The following is a 19,028-nucleotide window of genomic DNA, read 5'->3' as shown; positions in this document are numbered from 1 at the left end:
TGGATCTAGAGTTTTTATGGTCGAATTTGGCCTCTTAAACCCAATTTCGAGGTTATATGTTGTTGAATTAAGGTATGTATTTATTTTTTGGTTATTTTAGATTTTAACACCTCACAAAAACACGAAAATTGATTTTAACACCCCCATAAAAAAAAATTGATTTTAACACCAGATAAATTTACAAAAAATTGGTATTACCACCACTTAACGGTTTCCATCCAAAAATTCCGTTAAGTGTGGCCCACATTAACACGTGTCAGCATTTTATTTGTTCAAAAAAAAAGAGAAATTAAAAAAAAAAATAAAAACCTAAAACTACCCAGCCACCACCACAGCACCACCCCTGCGCCACCGCCGGCTTCCCCCCAACTCACCACAGCCCTCCTCGAAACCACCACTCGTGTCGCACCACCACCCCCAACCCACCTGAACACTCCCCCTCCCTTTCCCGCAACCGTAACGCCCCCAAAAACCACCAAACCCAAAACCCTCGTTCCCCCTAAACGGCCACGAATCCGGCCTTAAAAGGCCGAAATCGGCCGGTTAAGGCCACTAATCCCTAAAACTGGCCATTTTTTGCCAGATTCGTGGTCGTTTTGGGGAACAAGGGTTTTGGGTTTGGTGGTTTTTGGGGGCGATACGGTTGCGGGAAAGGGAGGGGGAGGGTTCAGGTGGGTTGGGGGTGGTGGTGCGACACGGGTGGTGGTTTCGTGGAGGGATGTGGTGAGTTGGGGGGAAGTCGGCGGTGGCGCGGGGGTGGTGCTATGGTGGTGGCTGGGTAGTTTTAGGTTTTTATTCTTTTTTTTTTATTCTTTTTTTTTTGGCCAATAATAACACGACACGTGGATTATGGACCCACTTAACGGATTCCTAAACAGAATCAGTTAAGTGGTGGTAATATCAAATTTTTAGAAATTTATCTGGTGTTAAAATCCATTTTTTTTATGGGGGTGTTAAAATCAATTTTTGCGTTTTTGTGAGGTGTTAAAATCTAAAATTTCCTTATTTTTTTTCAATTTTGATTTTATTTTGTTGTTTTATTGGATTTTTTTTTTTTTACGATTTATGGTGGTGGAAGGTGGTTATTGTTGGAGTTCGGGTTTTGTGGGTAATGGTTAAGGATTTTAATTTTTTTTTTTCTGTAATTTTTTTGCTTAGGTGGTTTTCGGTGGTCATAGTGGTGGTTTGCTTAGGTTGGGGGGGTTCGAACGAATTGGGCTTGGGTTAGGGTTAAAATCTGGGTTTGGTTTGGGTGGGCTTGGGTTAGGTGGAATGGTGTTGTGCGGTGGTGGGGGTAGTGGGTGGTGGTACGGGTTAAGTGGGCTTGTGTGGGGCTGGTGGTGTGGGGTGGTGGCTAGTGGTGGGGGTAGGCTTTTTTTTTTTGTTTTTTTTTAGCATTTTCCGACGAATTTCCCGTCGGAACTCTCTGGCGGATTATAGTCCGTTGGAAATTTTCGACGGACTTTCCCTGGCCCGAAAACCTCTTCAAACGGACTGATTTTCGTCGGAAATTCCGTCGAAAAAGTGGTTTCGACGGAATTTTCGTAGGAAAAGTGCGTTTTTCCGACAAAGTGTATTGCGACAACCAGTTCCGATGGAATTTCCGTCGGAAACCGGTTTTTCGACAGAAAACGGGGTGTTTTCGATGGAAAATTTCCGTCGTAATTTGACTGTTTTCTAGTAGTGATTATTGACCTGAACCGAACCCGACTTGAACCAAAATTGACGCAAACCCATTTTAACCCGTCAAAACCCAAATTTAACTCGACTTGTTACGAACCTGACCCGAATTCAACCCGACCCGAATTTAATCTAACCTGTTACAAACCCGACCCGAAATCAACCCAACTTATTATTGACCTGACCCAAATTAAACCTGACTTGTTATTGACTCGACCCGAATTTTACTAGACCTATTACTAACCCGACCCAAAAATTTAAGCCGATCTGTTACTAACCCGACTCGAAATCAACACGACTTGTTATTGAACCGACCTAAATTCAACCCAAATTGTTCCTGACCCAATTTGAATTCACCTTAAATGCAATTTAGACCACCTTATTATTGTTGATCAAAGCATTTTGTCTAGGGAAACCAAGTCGGTCCAGTCCAACAAAAGAAAGGAGTATCATCCTCAAATTTAAGAGTTAAATATATTATATATTTGTTGTATGGTCAAAGGAGATAATCAATTATCTTCCTAAATTATAGACTATAGTTCCCTAGTATATTGTAATATATATTATAGTCAAAGGAAATAATTAGCTTGATAAAAATAATAATTATCTATTTATAGTTAGTTGAACCCGAATATGACCTCACTTGGAAATGACCTGATCAGATTGTAACCTATTTGAACATAACCCGACTTAAATCTGAGAATGACCCGACTTGAAAATGTCCCAACCTAATTATAACCCGCAAATTATTGACTTGAACCGAACCCGACCTGAACCCGAGAATGACCCGACTTGAAAATGACCCGACCTGATTATAACCCGCAAATTATTGAATTGAACCGAACCCAACTAAAACCCGAGAATGACCCGACCTGATTATAACCCGCAAATTATTGACTTGAACCGAACCCGACCTGTGAAAACCCGAATTAAATCGGACCTATTGTTCACCCGACTCGAATGTAATCCGACCTGTTATTAACCCGACCCAAACCCCATAAGAAGTATGACCCAACCCCAATCTAACCCGCATAGGTTATGTAATTAATCCGAATTGACCCGAACTGAGTTGACCCGGCCGACTCTTACCGACTGAAACCAAACCCGTTTACCCGAATTGAAAGCTCTACCCGAAACCTCCAAAATTTCTAAAAAAGAGTGGATATTAGTCTTAAATTTTGGAATTTTTTTGAATATTTTTCACCCGGAAATAAAAATTACCAAAATGTTTAACATGGTCCCTAATACCATCCAATTTGCCTTTAACGACCAATTTAACGGTTTACAACTTGCATCGATTTAGTTAACTCAAGCCTACCACGAATATTTATGACAACATATATTGATCATATATGGTTACAAACAGCATTATATGACCCCGAGATGTATCCCTTAATCTCGCAATGCTTTTTAACACCAGGCCCCGAAACATTCGAAATTTCTTAAAAAGCGTAGATATTAACCTTCAATTTTGGAATTTTTTGACTTTGTTCACCCGAATTTAAAAATTGCCGAAATGTTAACCATGGTCCCTAACAAACTCCGAGAGTCCAATTGGATAGCTGGAACCATCCAATTTGCCTTTAAACGACCAATTTCCCGGTTTAACACTTACACCGATTTCATTAGCTCAAGCCTACCACGAAAATTTATGACAACAAATAATGATTATATATGATTCCAAACGGCATTATATGACCCCGAGATACATCCCATAGAATTTCAAGACTTTTCAACACCAGGCCTTGAAAGCTCTAAAATATCTAAAAAAGTGTGGATATTAGCCTTCAATTTTGGAATTTTTTGACTTTTTTTCGCCCAGAAATAAAAATTGCTGAATTGTTTACCATGGTCCCTAATACCCTTCGGGAGTCCAATTGGGTGGATGGAACCACCCAATTTTCCTTTAAACGACCAATTTACCGGTATACAACTTGCACCGATTTCATCAACTCAAGCCTAACACGAACATTTCTGACAACAAATAATGATCATATATGGTTCCAAACGGCATTATATGACCCTGAAATGTATCCCCTAGAATTTCAAGACTATTCGACACCGGGCCCCGATATTTCCAAAATTTCTCAAAAAGCGTGGATATTAGACTAGCTTCAATTTTGGAATTTTTTGGTATTTTTTCGCCCGGAAATTAAAATTGACAAAATGTTTACCAAGGTCCCTAATAACCTTCAAGAGGTCTAATTGGATGGGTGGAACCATCCAATTTGCCTTTAAACGACCAATTTAACGGTTTACAACTTGCATCGATTTCATTAATTTAAGCATATTACGAACATTTATGACAACAAATAATGATCATATATGATTCCAAACGACATTATATGACCCTGAAATATATCCCCTAGAATTTCAAGGCTTTTTGACACCAGACCTTTAAACCTCCAAAATTACTCAAAAAGTGTGGATATTAGCCTTCAATTTTTGAATTTTTGGACTTTTTTTCGCCCGGAAATAAAAATTGCCGAATAGTTTACCATGGTCCCTAATACCCTCCAGGAGTCCAATTGGGTGGATGGAACCACCCAATTTTCCTTTAAACAACCAATTTACCGGTATACAACTTGCACCGATTTCATCAACTCAAGCCTAACGCGAACATTTATGAAAACAAATAATGATCATATATGGTTCCAAACGACATTATATTACCCTAAGATATATTCCCTTGAATCTCAATACCGGGCCCCGTAACCTCCAAAATTTCTCAAAAAGCGTGGATATTAGCTAATATTTTTGGAATTTTTAGACTTTTTTGCTTGGAAATAATAAATTGCCGAAAAATTTACCATGGTTCCCGATACCCTTCAATTCGGGAGTCCAACTGGGTGGGAGTAACAACCCAATTTTCCTAAGATATATTCCCTTGAATCTCAATACCGGTTTATAACTTGCACCGATTTCATTAAATCACACCTACCATGAACATTTATGAAACACATATAATGATCATATATGGTTCCAAACGTCATTATATGACCCCGATATGTAATTCCTAAAATCTCAAGGATTTTCGACATCGTGCCATGAAATCTCAAAATTTTCTCAAAAAGTTTTTTCGCCCGGAAATAAAAATTGCCGAAATTTTTATCATGGTCCTTAATACCCTCCGGGAGTCCAATTGTGTGGGTTAAAATACTACCTCCGGTCTAAATTACTCGCAACTTTGAAATATTTTATATCTCACAAATAATACCCGGCCCCAAAGTTGCGAGTAATTTGGACCGGAGGTATTATCAAATTTTCCTTTAAATGACTAACTTACTGGTTTACAACTTGCACCAAATTCATTAAATAAAGTCTACCACAAACATTTATGACAACATATAATAGTCATAATTTCTCGAAAAGGCATTATATGATCCCGATATGTATCCCCTAGAATTTTAAGACTTTTCGACACTAGGCCCTGAATCCTTCAAAATTTCTCAAAAAGCGTGGGTATTAGCCTTCGATTTTGTACTTTTTGACTTTTTTTCTCCCAGAAATAATAATTGCCGAAATATTTACCATAGTCTCTAATACCCTTTGGGAGTCCAATTGGGTGGGTGGAACCATCTAATTTGCCTTTAAACGACCAATTTACCGGTTTACACATTGTACGGATTTCATTAACTCAAGCCTACCACGAAAATTTATGACAACATATAATAATCATAATTTCTCAAAACGGCATTATATGACCCCGATATGTATCCCCTAGAATTTTAAGACTTTTCGAAACCGGGCCCTGAATCCTTCAAAAAATTTCTCAAAAAGCGTGGATATTAGCCTTCGATTTTGCAATTTTTGACTTTTTTTCGCCCAGAAATAATAATTGCCGAAATATTTACCATGGTCTCTAATACCCTTCGGGACTCCAATTGGGTGGGTGGAACCATCTAATTTGCCTTCAAACGGCCAATTTACCGGTTTACAACTTGCATGGACTTCATTAACTCAAGCCTACCACGAACATTTATGACAACAAATAATGATCATATATGGTTCCAAACATCATTATATGACCCTGAAATGTTTCCCTTAGAATTTCAACACTTTTCAACACCAGGCCCCGAAACCTCCAAAATTTCTCAAAAAGTGTGGATATTAGACTTCAATTTTGGAATTTTTAAAAAAAATTTCGCCCGGAAAAAAAAATTGACGAAATTTTTACCACGCTCCTTAATAACCTCCGAGATTCCAATTGGATGGGTGGAACCATCCAATTTCCCTTTAAACGATCAATTTAACGGTTTACAACTTGCATCGATTTCATTAATTTAAGACTACTACGAACATGAATGACAACAAATAATGATCATATATGATTCCAAACGAAAATATATGGCCTTGAGATATATCCCCTAGAATTTCAAGGCTTTTCGAGACCAAGCCTTGAAACCTCTAAAATTTGTCAAAAAGTGTGGATATTAGCCTTCAATTTTGGATTTTTTTGACTTTTTTTCGCCCGGAAATAAAAATTGCTGAATTGTTTACCATGGTCCCTAATACCCTCCGGGAGTCCAATTAAGTGGATGGAACCATCCAATTTGCCTTTAAACGACCAATTTACCGGTACACAACTTGCACCGATTTCATCAACTAAAGCCTACCATGAACATTTATGACAACAAATAATGATCATATATGGTTCCAAAACGACATTATATGACCCTGAGATATATTCCCTGGAATTTCGATACCGGGCCCCAAAACCTCCAAAATTTCCCAAAAACCATGGATATTAGCCTTTATTTTTGAAATTTTTAGACTTTTTCGCCTGAAGATAATAATTGTCGAAATATTTACCATGGTCTCTAACACCCTCCGGGATTCCAATTGGGTGGGTGGAACCATCTAATTTGCCTTCAAACGGCCAATTTACTGGTTTACAACTTGCACGGATTTCATTAACTCAAGCCTACCACGAACATTTATGACAAAAAATAATGATCATATATGGTTCCAAACAGCATTATATGACCCCGATATGTTTCCCTAAGAATTTCAAGACTTTTCGACACCAGGCCCCGAAATCTCCAAAATATCTCAAAAAGTGTGGATATTAGACTTTAATTTTGGAATTTTTTGACATTTTTTCGCCCTGAAATAAAAATTGACAAAATGTTTACCACAATCCCTAATAACCTCCGAGAGTCCAATTGGATGGGTGGAACCATCCAATTTCCCTTTAAACGACCAATTTAACGGTTTACAACTTGCATCGATTTCATTAATTTAAGACTACTACGAACATTAATGACAACAAATAATGATCATATATGATTCCAAACGAAAATATATGGCCCCGAGATATATCCCCTAGAATTTCAAGGCTTTTCGACACCAGGCCTTGAAACCTCTAAAATTTCTCAAAAAGTGTGGATATTAGCCTTCAATTTTGGAAATTTTGACTTTTTTTCGCCCGAAAATAAAAATTGCTGAATTGTTTACCATGGTCCCTGATACCCTCCGGGAGTCCAATTGGGTGGATGAAACCATCCAATTTTCCTTTAAACGACCAATTTATTGGTATACAACTTGCACCGATTTCATCAACTCAAGCCTACCACGAACATTTATGACAACAACTAATGATCATATATGGTTCCAAATGGCATTATATGACCCCGAGATGTATCCCATAGAATTTCAAGACTTTTCGACACCGGGCCCTGAAGCCTCCAAAATTTCTCAAAATGCGTGGATATTAGCCTTCAATTTGGAATTTTTTGACTTTTTTTGGGCTGGAAATAAAAATTGTTGAAATATTTACCATGGTCTTTAAAACCCTACGGGATTCCAATTGGGTGTGTGAAACCATCCAATTTGCTGTTAAACGGCCAATTTACCGGTTTACAACGGCCAATTTAATTAACTTGCACCAAACCCGACTTGAACCGAATTTGACCCTAATCTGTTTTAACCCGTCAAAACCCAAATTTAACCCGACTTGTTACTAACCTGGCCTGAATTCAGCACGACTTGTTCCTAACTCGACCCGAATTTAACCCAACCTGTTACAAACTCGACCCGAAATCAACCCGACTTGGTATTGACCTGACCCAGATTTAATCCAACTTGTTATTGACCCGACCCGAATTTTACCAGACCTATTACTTACCCTACCCAAAAATTTAATCCGATCTGTTACTATCCCGACTCGAAATTAACACGACTTGTTATTGACCCGACCTAAATTCAACCTAAATTTTTCCTGACCCGATTTCAAATCACCTTAAATGCAATTTAGACCACCTTATTATTTTTTATCAAAGTATTTTGTTTAGGGAGACCAAGTCGGTCCAGGCCAGCAAAAGAAAGGAGCATCATCCTCAAATTTAATAGTTAAATATAATATATATTTGTTGTATGGTCAAAGGAGATAATTATCTTTCCAAATTATAGACTATAGTTCCCTAGTATATTGTCATATATATTATAGTCAAAGGAAATAATTAGCTTGATAAAAATGATAATTATATATTTATAGTTAGTTGAACCCGAATATCACCTGACTTGGAAATGACCTGACCTGATTGTAACCTGCAAATTATTGACTTGAACATAACCTGACTTAAATCCGAGAATGACCTGACTTGGAAATGACCCAACCTGATTATAACCCGCAAATTATTGACTTGAACCCGAGAATGACCCAATTTGAAAATGACCCGACCTGATTATAATCCACAAATTATTGACTTGAACCGAACCCGACTCAAACCCGAGAATGACCCGACCTGATTCTAACCCGCAAATTATTGACTTTAACCGAACCCGACTCGAACCCGAGAATTACCCTTACCTGTTTTAACCTGTGAAAACCCGAATTAAACCCGACCTATTGTTCACCTGACCCAAATGTAACCCGACTTGTTATTAACCCGAATAAACCGGATAAGAAGTATGACCCGACGTGACCCGACTTTAGCATGACCCAACCCAAACCCGACCTGCATAGGTTATGGAATTAGAATCGACCCGAGTTGACCCGACTCACTCTTACCCAACTCAAACCCGACCCTTTTACCCGAATTGACAACTCTACTTGATGTTTACAACCAAATAGATAAGGTAACTTTGACCCGACAAAATTAATTGCAATTGGAACTTGGAATACAGAAATTTGTTATTATAAAACTTAGAAAGGGTTAGGCTAGAGATTAGGCTCATGTTCCATCTCATGTTGTCAAAAGTTAGAGAATGAATATTTCTGTATGTTGTATTAGCTTATGCACAAAGTATATAATATACACCCTAAGAAAAGAGATTAGGCCTTATAAACATAAACCGGCCCATTAACTAAATACAATACTAAGTACAATATTAGGCCTTAACACATGTCTTCGGATGTAACTTTGATGATAAGCACAATTGATGAACTGATTTGGGCTAGCTAATTGGCAGCTAGGTTTGTAATTAAGGACAATTAAAAGCTTAAAATTGGAGATTAGGTTATGATTTATAGAAATTCCCATATAAACTGTATATTGTGATAGTGATAGAGCTAGGAAAAAAAAAAAAAAAAAACTAGGATTAGGAAGCAATCTCACAACCTTAATGATTGAACCTTGTTAGGTAAATGATCCGCACTTGAATAACAAAAAATAAATAGGCTTAACATAATACACAACACAGTAGCTCAACAGCCTAAAAGGCTAAAAGATCACAGATACAACTAAGTAACAAAGAGTTGGTTCGCATCAAAAGTTGGGTAATCACAGGGCCTTAAGCCCATTTTTAAATATGTTATAAGGAAAGCCCACTTCTGCAAATGCCCCAAGTAAAACATGTTTGGTTTGAAGTTGCTTTTGATACATCATACATGCCCCAAGTATTTTGCCCAACAAAAGATCTTTGCTTATACAAAGCCAACAACAATCAAACTAATTCATGTAGTGCATTTTTCAATTCTACTTTATGTCAATGTTACAAAATAAATTGTCAAAGGCCACGCTAAAAAAAAAACCTAAGAATCATGTCAAAAAATTAACTTAACCAAAAGTCGAAAACAACTTGCAAAGGTATTAACAATCATTTTCACAATTGCTGCGGTACGTTACAAGGCTACAACTCTTTCTACTTTATTCGTTCCTTTAATAATGTAAAGTTGCACAGTTAGAAATATGTCGTTAATGACATGTAGAACATGTGGATCATCCGGTTATTTGTTCCAAATGACTATATTGGCTCTATGTTGTTGAAAAAAGTTTGGACAAAATTAAAAAAAAAAAAAAAAGCCTAATAGTAATAATGACCAGTGTATTAATATATATATAACAAGGTTTAAGCTAACAATCTTACACTAATTTATCATGAGTACAAAAGATAGCTAGAATATCCGATAAAGGAACAATTAAGTCACCCTATCTCACAAAATGAAATACTAGTATTATAACAAATCTCATGCGAAATTTTGCCCATAATGCATTTCCTATATTTACAACGGTTTTTGCTCAATACCATTGCGTTAAAATCCTCTAAAACAATAAGTTTATTTACTTATTATACCATAATTAGAGTTTATAAATCTTCTAAATTTCAAGTTCTGCTATTGCTTTTTCTAATTCCTTATCAATAGGGACATTATAGCCAAAAACCATAGAATAATCATCTATTTCGTCCGATGAACTCTTTTGAACACCCCATATCCGAGCAATTTCAGAGTTTTGGCCTTCTGATAACAACTCCAACACCTACACACGTACACAAAATAACCAAATTAAGATTTGACGGGAGAAGAAAATAAAGCATGTTTGCTAAGAGTATTTTTAAGGATTCATTAAAACTATTATTGTTACCGTGTGTTTGGTTAGAAGGCTTGGATAACAATTACCATTACATAAGGGTAATGGTTTCCACCTATTTGCTACCTATCTAAAAGCCAAGCTAAGGTAACAAATACATTTATCTTTATCGATCAAACAAAAAATAATGAGAGTTAGGTTTAAGTGATTAATTTTCTTGTTTAAACCAAACAAATAAAAAAAGGTAACATTGCAATTTTTATACCAAGCGCCCCCTTAATGTATTGTAGCTTAATTTACCTCATTCATTGAGGGACGCCATGTAGAGGAATGTCTCACACAACAAGAAGCTGTAAGTAGAATTTTGTGTAATTGGTCTTGGTCATATTCACCCTCTAATCTTGTGTCAACTAGCTCTGCGATTTTCCCATTCTCCATTAATGGCATAGCCTAGAAGAGAGACACAAACATATATAAGGTAAAACAGGTTTAATTTGGGTTTAACAAATCAACAAACATATAAACCCGCAATACCAAATGCTCTAACAAATTAAATCCATTGCTTAGTGTTATTCAATTATGCTTAACTAAATAATATAATTACCCATAATAGAAGACTTTGTGTGGAAGAATCAATAGGTCTTCGACCGGTGATAATCTCAAGAAGAAGAATGCCAAATGCAAAAACATCGGTCTTTTCATCCACAATTCCATGCAAAAAATATTCTGGTGCTAAGTATCCAAATGTGCCTTCTATTGGTAAAAATGCATTTTGATAACTTGACTTATTGCTTGGGACCCACTTTGCTAGCCCAAAATCTGTAATCTACATCACCCAAAGTTTATAAATTTAGAAATGATTATATTGTACCAAGTATTTATTATTAAACTTTGCTTAATAAACAATTTAAACTGTGGTTGGTAATATAATATATCTTACTTGTGGTTCATAATCTGGTCCAAGAAGGACGTTGGAAGCTTTGATATCACGATGTATGATACGATGTTTGCAACACTTGTGCAAGTAATGGAGTCCTTTCGCTATACCTATTGCTATTTTGTACCGCATTGTCCATTCTAATGACTTTCTTTCGTCATCTGGTAAAAAAAATAAAGGCAAACTTTTATAAAATGTATAAAAATAGTTGTCACATTTCTTAGTAAAGTCGAAATCATGTAAATATCTTCGAATTTTCAAATATGTTATCCCTCTAATAACTATACATACATTAGTTAAATCATGGTTGTATCCTAATTATAATGAGTTTTAACAAAATGATATACAGTTGAAGAGTTGAAATTACCGTGAAGGGCATCAAAGAGGTTGCCATTAGAGGAGAAAGGGAAAATGAGATAGAGACCATTTTCGATACAGTAACCAATTAATGAAGCCGTGTTCGGATGAGAAACTTGAGTAATAATACCCAATTCAATAAGAAATTCCTTCTCTTTGTGTGGATTAGTGTTGTCTTTGGCTAATCTTTTAATTGCTATGCTCTTTCCATCTTGCATATCTCCCCTATATACCTCCGAATATCCACCTTGTCCTATCATGTTATCTGCATCATTTTTTATGACTCAAGATTATAAACTATTTAAACTTTAGTAAACATAGAACATATGTAATACAAATTTATAATAATGTCGGATAGTTTTCAATAAAATATGGATCTAATATACGTAGTAATTTTTCTCGTAGCATGCATGCATCTTAAGTAGTCCAATATGGAGTATAAATTAAAGGTGGTTTTTCATGAAAAATTGTCACTATTATTAAGAAAATTTCTTTAATTCAATACTATAAAGAAACCTACGAGTACTTTGTATTAAACAATACATAGTAATTTAATGTGAAATCGATTTAGACGTTAATTTAACCCTATTTCCTTAGATCCATTATTCTTAATTTTAGCGTTAATTGTTGGGATACAGGCAAAATTAAAATACCGATTATCATAAATTTTATTTTGTACTCGTAAATTGTAATGATGCAAGAAAGAGAAAGAGGGTAAGAAGGTTTGAGAAATTCCCGAATTTCTGTCATTGCTTGCAACACACACTACTTGTCAACTTGATGTTATTATTGTTTTTAAACAACCCTTGTTTATGATACTCTCAAATGGACATAAGATTGCATCCAATATACTAGAATGACCAAAATTTAATCCCTAATTAAATTCATCGGTTTGTGATGTATGCAACTTTAATGGAAATCTATAAACTATGTATAAACAACTACAGTACTTCGTTTGTTATAAATTGATATTAACTAAAGAATTTATGACAAAATTATGTGTTGATTGATGTTAACTATTTTTTGTTTGTAATGCTTGTTTTTTATACTTTTAGTGTCTTATGCAATTTTTTTATAAGGAAAAAATAAATAAATAAGGGTTCGTTTGGCATCACTGTGGGTTTCTATTTTTTGGTTTTTTGTTTTCAAAATCATATGATACATGTCATATAATGAATTAAAAATTAGCTAATTTTATTAAAATCATAATAACTTTGAAAACCGACAGAAAAGTGAAAACACATTTTCCTTGTTTCCTATGTTTGGTTTTTTGTTTTTTTTTTTAAAAAAAAAAACGATGCCTTAAAGGTTTTTGAAAGTTAATTATGGCATAATTTAGAGGCCGTAGTGGTAGATTAAGACATTAATTGACCTTTTGCTAAAGTGTACAAGTAGATTTCTGTTTTTTTAATATGGTGGTCAATGTTTATAGATGTCGGTAACATATCAAATTAATGTACCATGAAAAAAGAATGCATCACGTCTAAATCGATCTATTTTTGTCATTGTAATGATGCATTATTTATTTAAGGTACAATGGGAGAAGTAGAAGACCCTTAAACATCTCAAATGATGAAGACATTCTTGCCAATGATAAATGTGCTTCTTTGATACTACTTCGAAAGGTACGTACAACGTTGCATATATTTTGTGCATTGCCACTATTAGTTAGTGTGAGTGTGTGACATGCATTTGTGTTTTATAAAAATCGATAATTCTTAGAGAACATGATACAATTATGTGTCATAAATTATATCAGATGGTACAAAATCACCACATTAATTTTTATAGAAAAAATACGTATTACTTTATTATTTACTCCGTAAGAGATAGTAATCCTAATAATATATAAAGGCCATGTTTGGTAATTGGCTTTTCAATGGCTTTTTTGTTAGCTTTTAGCTTTTGGCTTTTTTAGGTGGTCAAACAACCAAAAAATGTGTTTGATAATTGGCTTTTTAGTCAGCGAAAAAGCTGGCTTTTAAGCCAAAATGAAAAAGCTGCTCTGAGTAGCTTTTTTGTTGGCTTTTGGCTTGTTGACCCACAAATTATCTAATAAACAGCCAACAACCAACAATTAATTTACCAAACACTTTTATAAATAGCCAGCTTAAACAGCCAATTTCAAAAGCCATTATAAACAGCCAAACATTCCAGCTAGTCAAACAAGCCAAGTGAACCAGCCAACAGCCAACCGCCAACAACCATTTGCCAAACAGGGCCAAAGTAATAATTATTTCGACTTGTTAAGCCAAACATAAGAAAATAAATAACAGAAAAATTGAAACGAAAAATAATTGCTTAAGAAGAGAAATAAAAGGCTAAAAATTGATCTATCATTTAAAATTAATTACCTGGATGAAAATCTTTGGTAGCTTGTGAGATCTCATCATAACTAAAGTATTTTAAGGAAGGTTGTGGGAGCTTTTCTACTCCATCAACACCAATGCTACATTTCTCATTATTTCTTCTCCTTCCACTTGACGTGTTCTTCAAGAAAAATGACGCTACACGTCTCAAAGGCGACTCCTTAAACTTGGTCGTTGTTGTTGTTGTCGTCGTTGTTGTTTTTGTTTTTACTATTGTTGTTGTCGTTGTTGTTGATGTTGTTGGTGATACAGGTAAAGATGATTCGGAGTTGCTACTCGAATCATCAAAACTAGAGTTATCATCTTCGGTACTAGGAGCACTTTCCCCTTCAACACCATTCAAAACTGTCCTAGGAGACTTCTCTTCTAATGTACCTTCCTTTAAGATTGATGATGAATCCAATATTGCTTCTTTTTCTAGTTGCTCAATTGAGATAATTGAGCAACCTTTTGGTGCATATTTCATGCAATACTTTGTAATTTCCCCTGTTGTTCTATTCGTCATATAGATTCCAAAAAAAAAAAAAAAACATCAGTAACTTACATAGAATATTAATTTAATTGATATCATATGATATTATGATCGATACTTCTATCATGAGTAACGTATCATATTGTATATGAACTTCTAATAAAAAAGTACATAACATCATTTACAAAATTACTTGTTTGTTTTACAAGATCGAATAAATTATTTCTCACATCTTCCAATGAACCTAGATAACTAAAAAAAGTCCGCATAATTGAAAATTTTGAAATCCAATCAAATAAAAGTATTATGTTAATATGTTTACCTTTTTGGTTCAAGCTTTGATCCTTTGAGAACTAGAAATTCCGCGGTAGTTCTCTTAGCCTCGTCGATTAAACCACTCCCTATACTCGAGCTATATACAACTCTAGCCTCCAAATGCACCTACAATTTATCATTCAACACGATATAATAAAAAATGGGAAAAAGAAACACATATATGTGTAGAACAATAATAAAGCCATATAATTAATATTGGATGATTTTAAGCAATTGGAAAAGTATATAGATAGGTACCTGTTTACACTGGCAAGTCTCGGCAAACTCTCCCATGACAGAAAGAACAAAAGATTTAGCTCGGCGAAATCGTCTATAATCTCTTGATTTAGGCACAAGTTTCTTAGGCTCCTTTCCTACTGTTACATATATACCACACATTTCATTATAACAAGCTAAGAGATCAATATAAACTAAGGAAATTAAACAATATCACATTCAACTACTCCATAGTAACAAGATAAGATATCAAAATTTGCATGAACTCAGCAAATAAATTGTAAGAAATATACTTATAATTAAACTTAACATAATTTTTTTTTTTTTTTTGACAAAACTTAACATAATTAATCTAATATATATATATATATAAAAAATGACAAACCTATAACATGTAGTGCTATAATGGTGTCGTTGGGATGAGAAAGAATGTTGATAGCCCAAGAAAGAAGATCTTTTGCATCATCAAATTCTAATGAAGTTGCAACTATTATTGTTGCTGGAGCTGTTGAACAAGGGATCATCACAATATAATAATAATAATAATAATAATAATAATAATAATAATAATAATAATAATAATAATAATAATAATAATAATAATAATAATAATAATAATAATAATAATAATAATAATAATAATAATAATAATAATAATAATAATAATAATAATAATAATAATAATAATAATAATAATAATAATAATAATAATAATAATAATAATAATAATAATAATAATAATAATAATAATAATAATAATAATAATAATAATAATAATAATAATAATAATAATAATAATAATAATAATAATAGTAATGGAATTAAAGGGTGTTTAATTGAATTTGTTACTTTGATTTCTTTTTGAAATTAACTTGGATTAAAATTATGAGAAGTACACGAGTGGAAAAAGAATGAAGTTTGAAATTTTATTTATGTGCATGAAAAAGAGTAGATTAGGTATAGTGGGGAGGCGTGAGACCACCACCTTATTTGCTTGCCTCACTTACTAGTCATTCTTCTCATACAAGCATGTTTTTTGTTTTTTTTTTTTTAATAAAAATAAAAAAAACTTACTCAATTGATTTCTAAGAATGAATAACTAACAAGAAGGGTTATAACCACTTTTAATGATGATAATCATGTTTGATATAAATGACTAGTTTTGGAACTTTGAATATAGAAGGAAATTGAGTTGTACTTCATGTACAATCATTTGCCTTTCAAGACTCAAGTAATTGGATTGAAAGTATTATTGTTTGTGTTAAATTTTTTTTCCGTTTAATATCGTTATAGATTTTTTACACTTTAAGAGACATCATATATGTGTTGATCATAAAATGAATAAGGATGTATCTTATCTTAATGAAAAAATAGATAGTTTAGATCAATAGTTGTATGTACTTTGTCCACACAGAAATGTATGCCATATTACATATTATGTCGAGTAGTTTCAGAGAATTTATAATTCAATTTGTAATTGGATGAAAAAATGTTAAATAATTAAAAGCTAAAAATGCATAAAAATGATTTTAGAACAAACTAATTAGAAAAATTCGAACTTTATATAGGTATAAATTGGTTTCATTCAACAACTACAAAGGTTTCCTAGTAAAAAGAACGCATCCATTGAAACAAAATAACAAGTTACACCGTCCATGTTATAAAAATTTGTAATGCATATTATTGTAGCACAAAATAAAATGAGAAGTTCAACAACATGCAATATTGTCCTATATTATGATGCCTACTAAAATTTTCTATAACGTGTAAACTTCATAAATCTAATAGTCGTAAATCTAAAAGATAATATAATTGGCTAGCTAATAAAATATGATCAATTAATATATTTTTTTGGGAGAATGGTTAAGTGTTACAGGTAGGGTGCTTTAAGGGGTAAGCAAAGGTGGTGGGATTACAATGCAATTGCAATTAAATTATTTGATTATTTTTTCTTGCTATGAAAGCGATAAAATTGAGAAAAGCCTCATCTCTTACTGGCTACAAATTAAATGTTTGTAATTTTACTATTCTTTTCTAGGGTTTGGTAGAAGAAGAGCAGATTGATGATGTGGCACTAAAAAAAAGAAAGAAAATAAACTTTTTAATTTTTTTAATGAATGAACAGTTGGAATAGGATGTAACTGACGCATATGATGAAGACTTTAGTTAATTAGTTAGATTGAGAGATAAATTAAATAAAGAAGGAAGAAATAAAAGGGTGATTTATTTTAGTATGATAAGGTAAATGATTGCTCTTGGAAATTGTTTGTCTTAGACTACATGTTAAGTGTTGCACCAACACATCATCATTGTTGTTCTTGTTATTATAATTATTATCATCTATAGATTGCTATTGTTCCTATACAGATCCATTTGCCAAATTTTCATATTGGATTCTCTAAGTATTGATATTGAATTCACTTTTTCTAAGGGCCTGTTCGATAAGAGAGATATGATTTGTAAGCATTCCACCCATAAAAGGGCATTTTGGTAATTTATGAGGATGATGAATTACGGGAGGTCTACGTTGAAGAATGTAATTGTGTGATTAGGCTTTCACCTTATTCCAATTGCACTTAACATTAATGCATATGTACTCAAATAAATTATCATGTAGTCATGTACTCGTGTTGAGCTAAATTAATAACGACTTATGGGTCAAATCTAGTCCAAAATTTTCCATACTAAAATGTTGGTACCTTTTAAAAATAAAGCTAAATTGTTAGGAGCTTCTCTATCAATAATATGCACAACCTAGGTTTTTAAGTGGAAAGCAATAAAAACATAAAATATCTTACGGCTATTTCACTAAATGCCACTGAGTACTTACAAAATTCACCAAAATCCATCATGGTTTTCAAAATTCACCAAATGCCACTAACAAACCATACAATGACACCTCGTGCCACTAATAGCATATGAACGTTAGTTTTCCGTTAATGCAATTCTGTTTTCACCAAATGCCATTACTTTGGAAAATTATTTCACCAAATGCCATTACTTTTTAAAATTAATACACAATAATTATTTATTTTAATGAATAAAATTAATACCTTTTTTCAATTTTCGTGACGAATATTGTTCAGGTAAGGTTTTGGTGGTCATTTTGACCTTTTATGGGTACAAATTAAACTCGAAATTAGCAAAAAAAAAATGACGTAAATACCCTATTTCGCATTTTTTCCCGAAAAAATTACGATCTCGACATACAAAATGGGGCATATATGTTTTTTTTTTTTGTCAATTCCGAGCTTAAATTGAACTCATAAAGGATCTAAAGACCCCCTAAACCTTACCCAATCAATTTTCATGGTTAAAAAATAATGACACCCTAATCGAAATATTTTTTAACACGTAAAACGGAGCATTTACGTTTTTTTTTTTTGTCAATTCTGAGCTTAATTTGTACCCATAAAGAACAAAAATGACCCCCAAAACCTTACCCGGTCAATTTGATGGTTAAAAAATAATGACACGCTAATCGAAATATTTTTCACAACACAAAATGGAGCATTTACGTTATTTTTTTGTCAATTCCGAGTAATTTGTAACCATAAAGGATCAAAATGACCCCTCAAACTATACCCGAGCAATTTTTGCCACGAAAATCAAGAAAAAAGTATTATTTTTATCAATCAAAATAAATAATTAAAATGAACCAATCTTATCTTGACACGTGTCATGATTTAATCTTAATGACAAACGGAGTTAACGACCGTTAGTCGTTAATGACATTTAGTGAATTTTTTAAAAGTTCGATGACATTTGGTGAATTTTGAAAATCTTGATGGCATTTGGTGAATTTTTTAAGTAGTTAGTGACATTTGGTGAAATAGTCGAATATCTTATTTACGAAGTAATTCTCAATACAATAGAATACTGGAATGATAATTGACATTGGGCTGGGT

General features: G+C 33.4%; 1 protein-coding gene across 2 annotated transcripts; it reads right to left on the bottom strand.

Moving 5' to 3' along the window:
• Nucleotides 1-9,822: 9,822 nt before the first annotated feature.
• Nucleotides 9,823-15,670, bottom strand: LOC145634155 (putative receptor-like serine/threonine-protein kinase At5g57670). 2 transcript variants are annotated; one of them, XM_081685565.1, is made up of 9 exons: nt 15,506-15,670; nt 15,142-15,260; nt 14,891-15,009; nt 14,082-14,590; nt 11,738-11,992; nt 11,374-11,531; nt 11,038-11,259; nt 10,734-10,883; nt 9,823-10,382 (listed from the first exon to the last, which is right to left on the bottom strand). In XM_081685565.1, the coding sequence occupies exons 1-9, from the start codon at nt 15,642-15,644 to the stop codon at nt 10,221-10,223; spliced, it is 1,833 nt and encodes a 610-aa protein (XP_081541691.1). In that variant the 5' UTR covers nt 15,645-15,670; the 3' UTR covers nt 9,823-10,220. The 2 variants fall into 2 exon arrangements, with proteins under 2 accessions (XP_081541691.1, XP_081541692.1); XM_081685566.1 differs by having other exon boundaries at nt 15,142-15,257.
• Between the last annotated feature and the right edge of the window lie 3,358 nt (nt 15,671-19,028).

This window comes from Chenopodium album, chromosome 6 (genome assembly GCF_948465745.1).
Source record: "Chenopodium album chromosome 6, dcCheAlbu1.1, whole genome shotgun sequence".
Taxonomy (NCBI): Eukaryota; Viridiplantae; Streptophyta; class Magnoliopsida; order Caryophyllales; family Amaranthaceae; genus Chenopodium; species Chenopodium album.
This window is presented reverse-complemented; position numbering and strand designations above follow the sequence as displayed.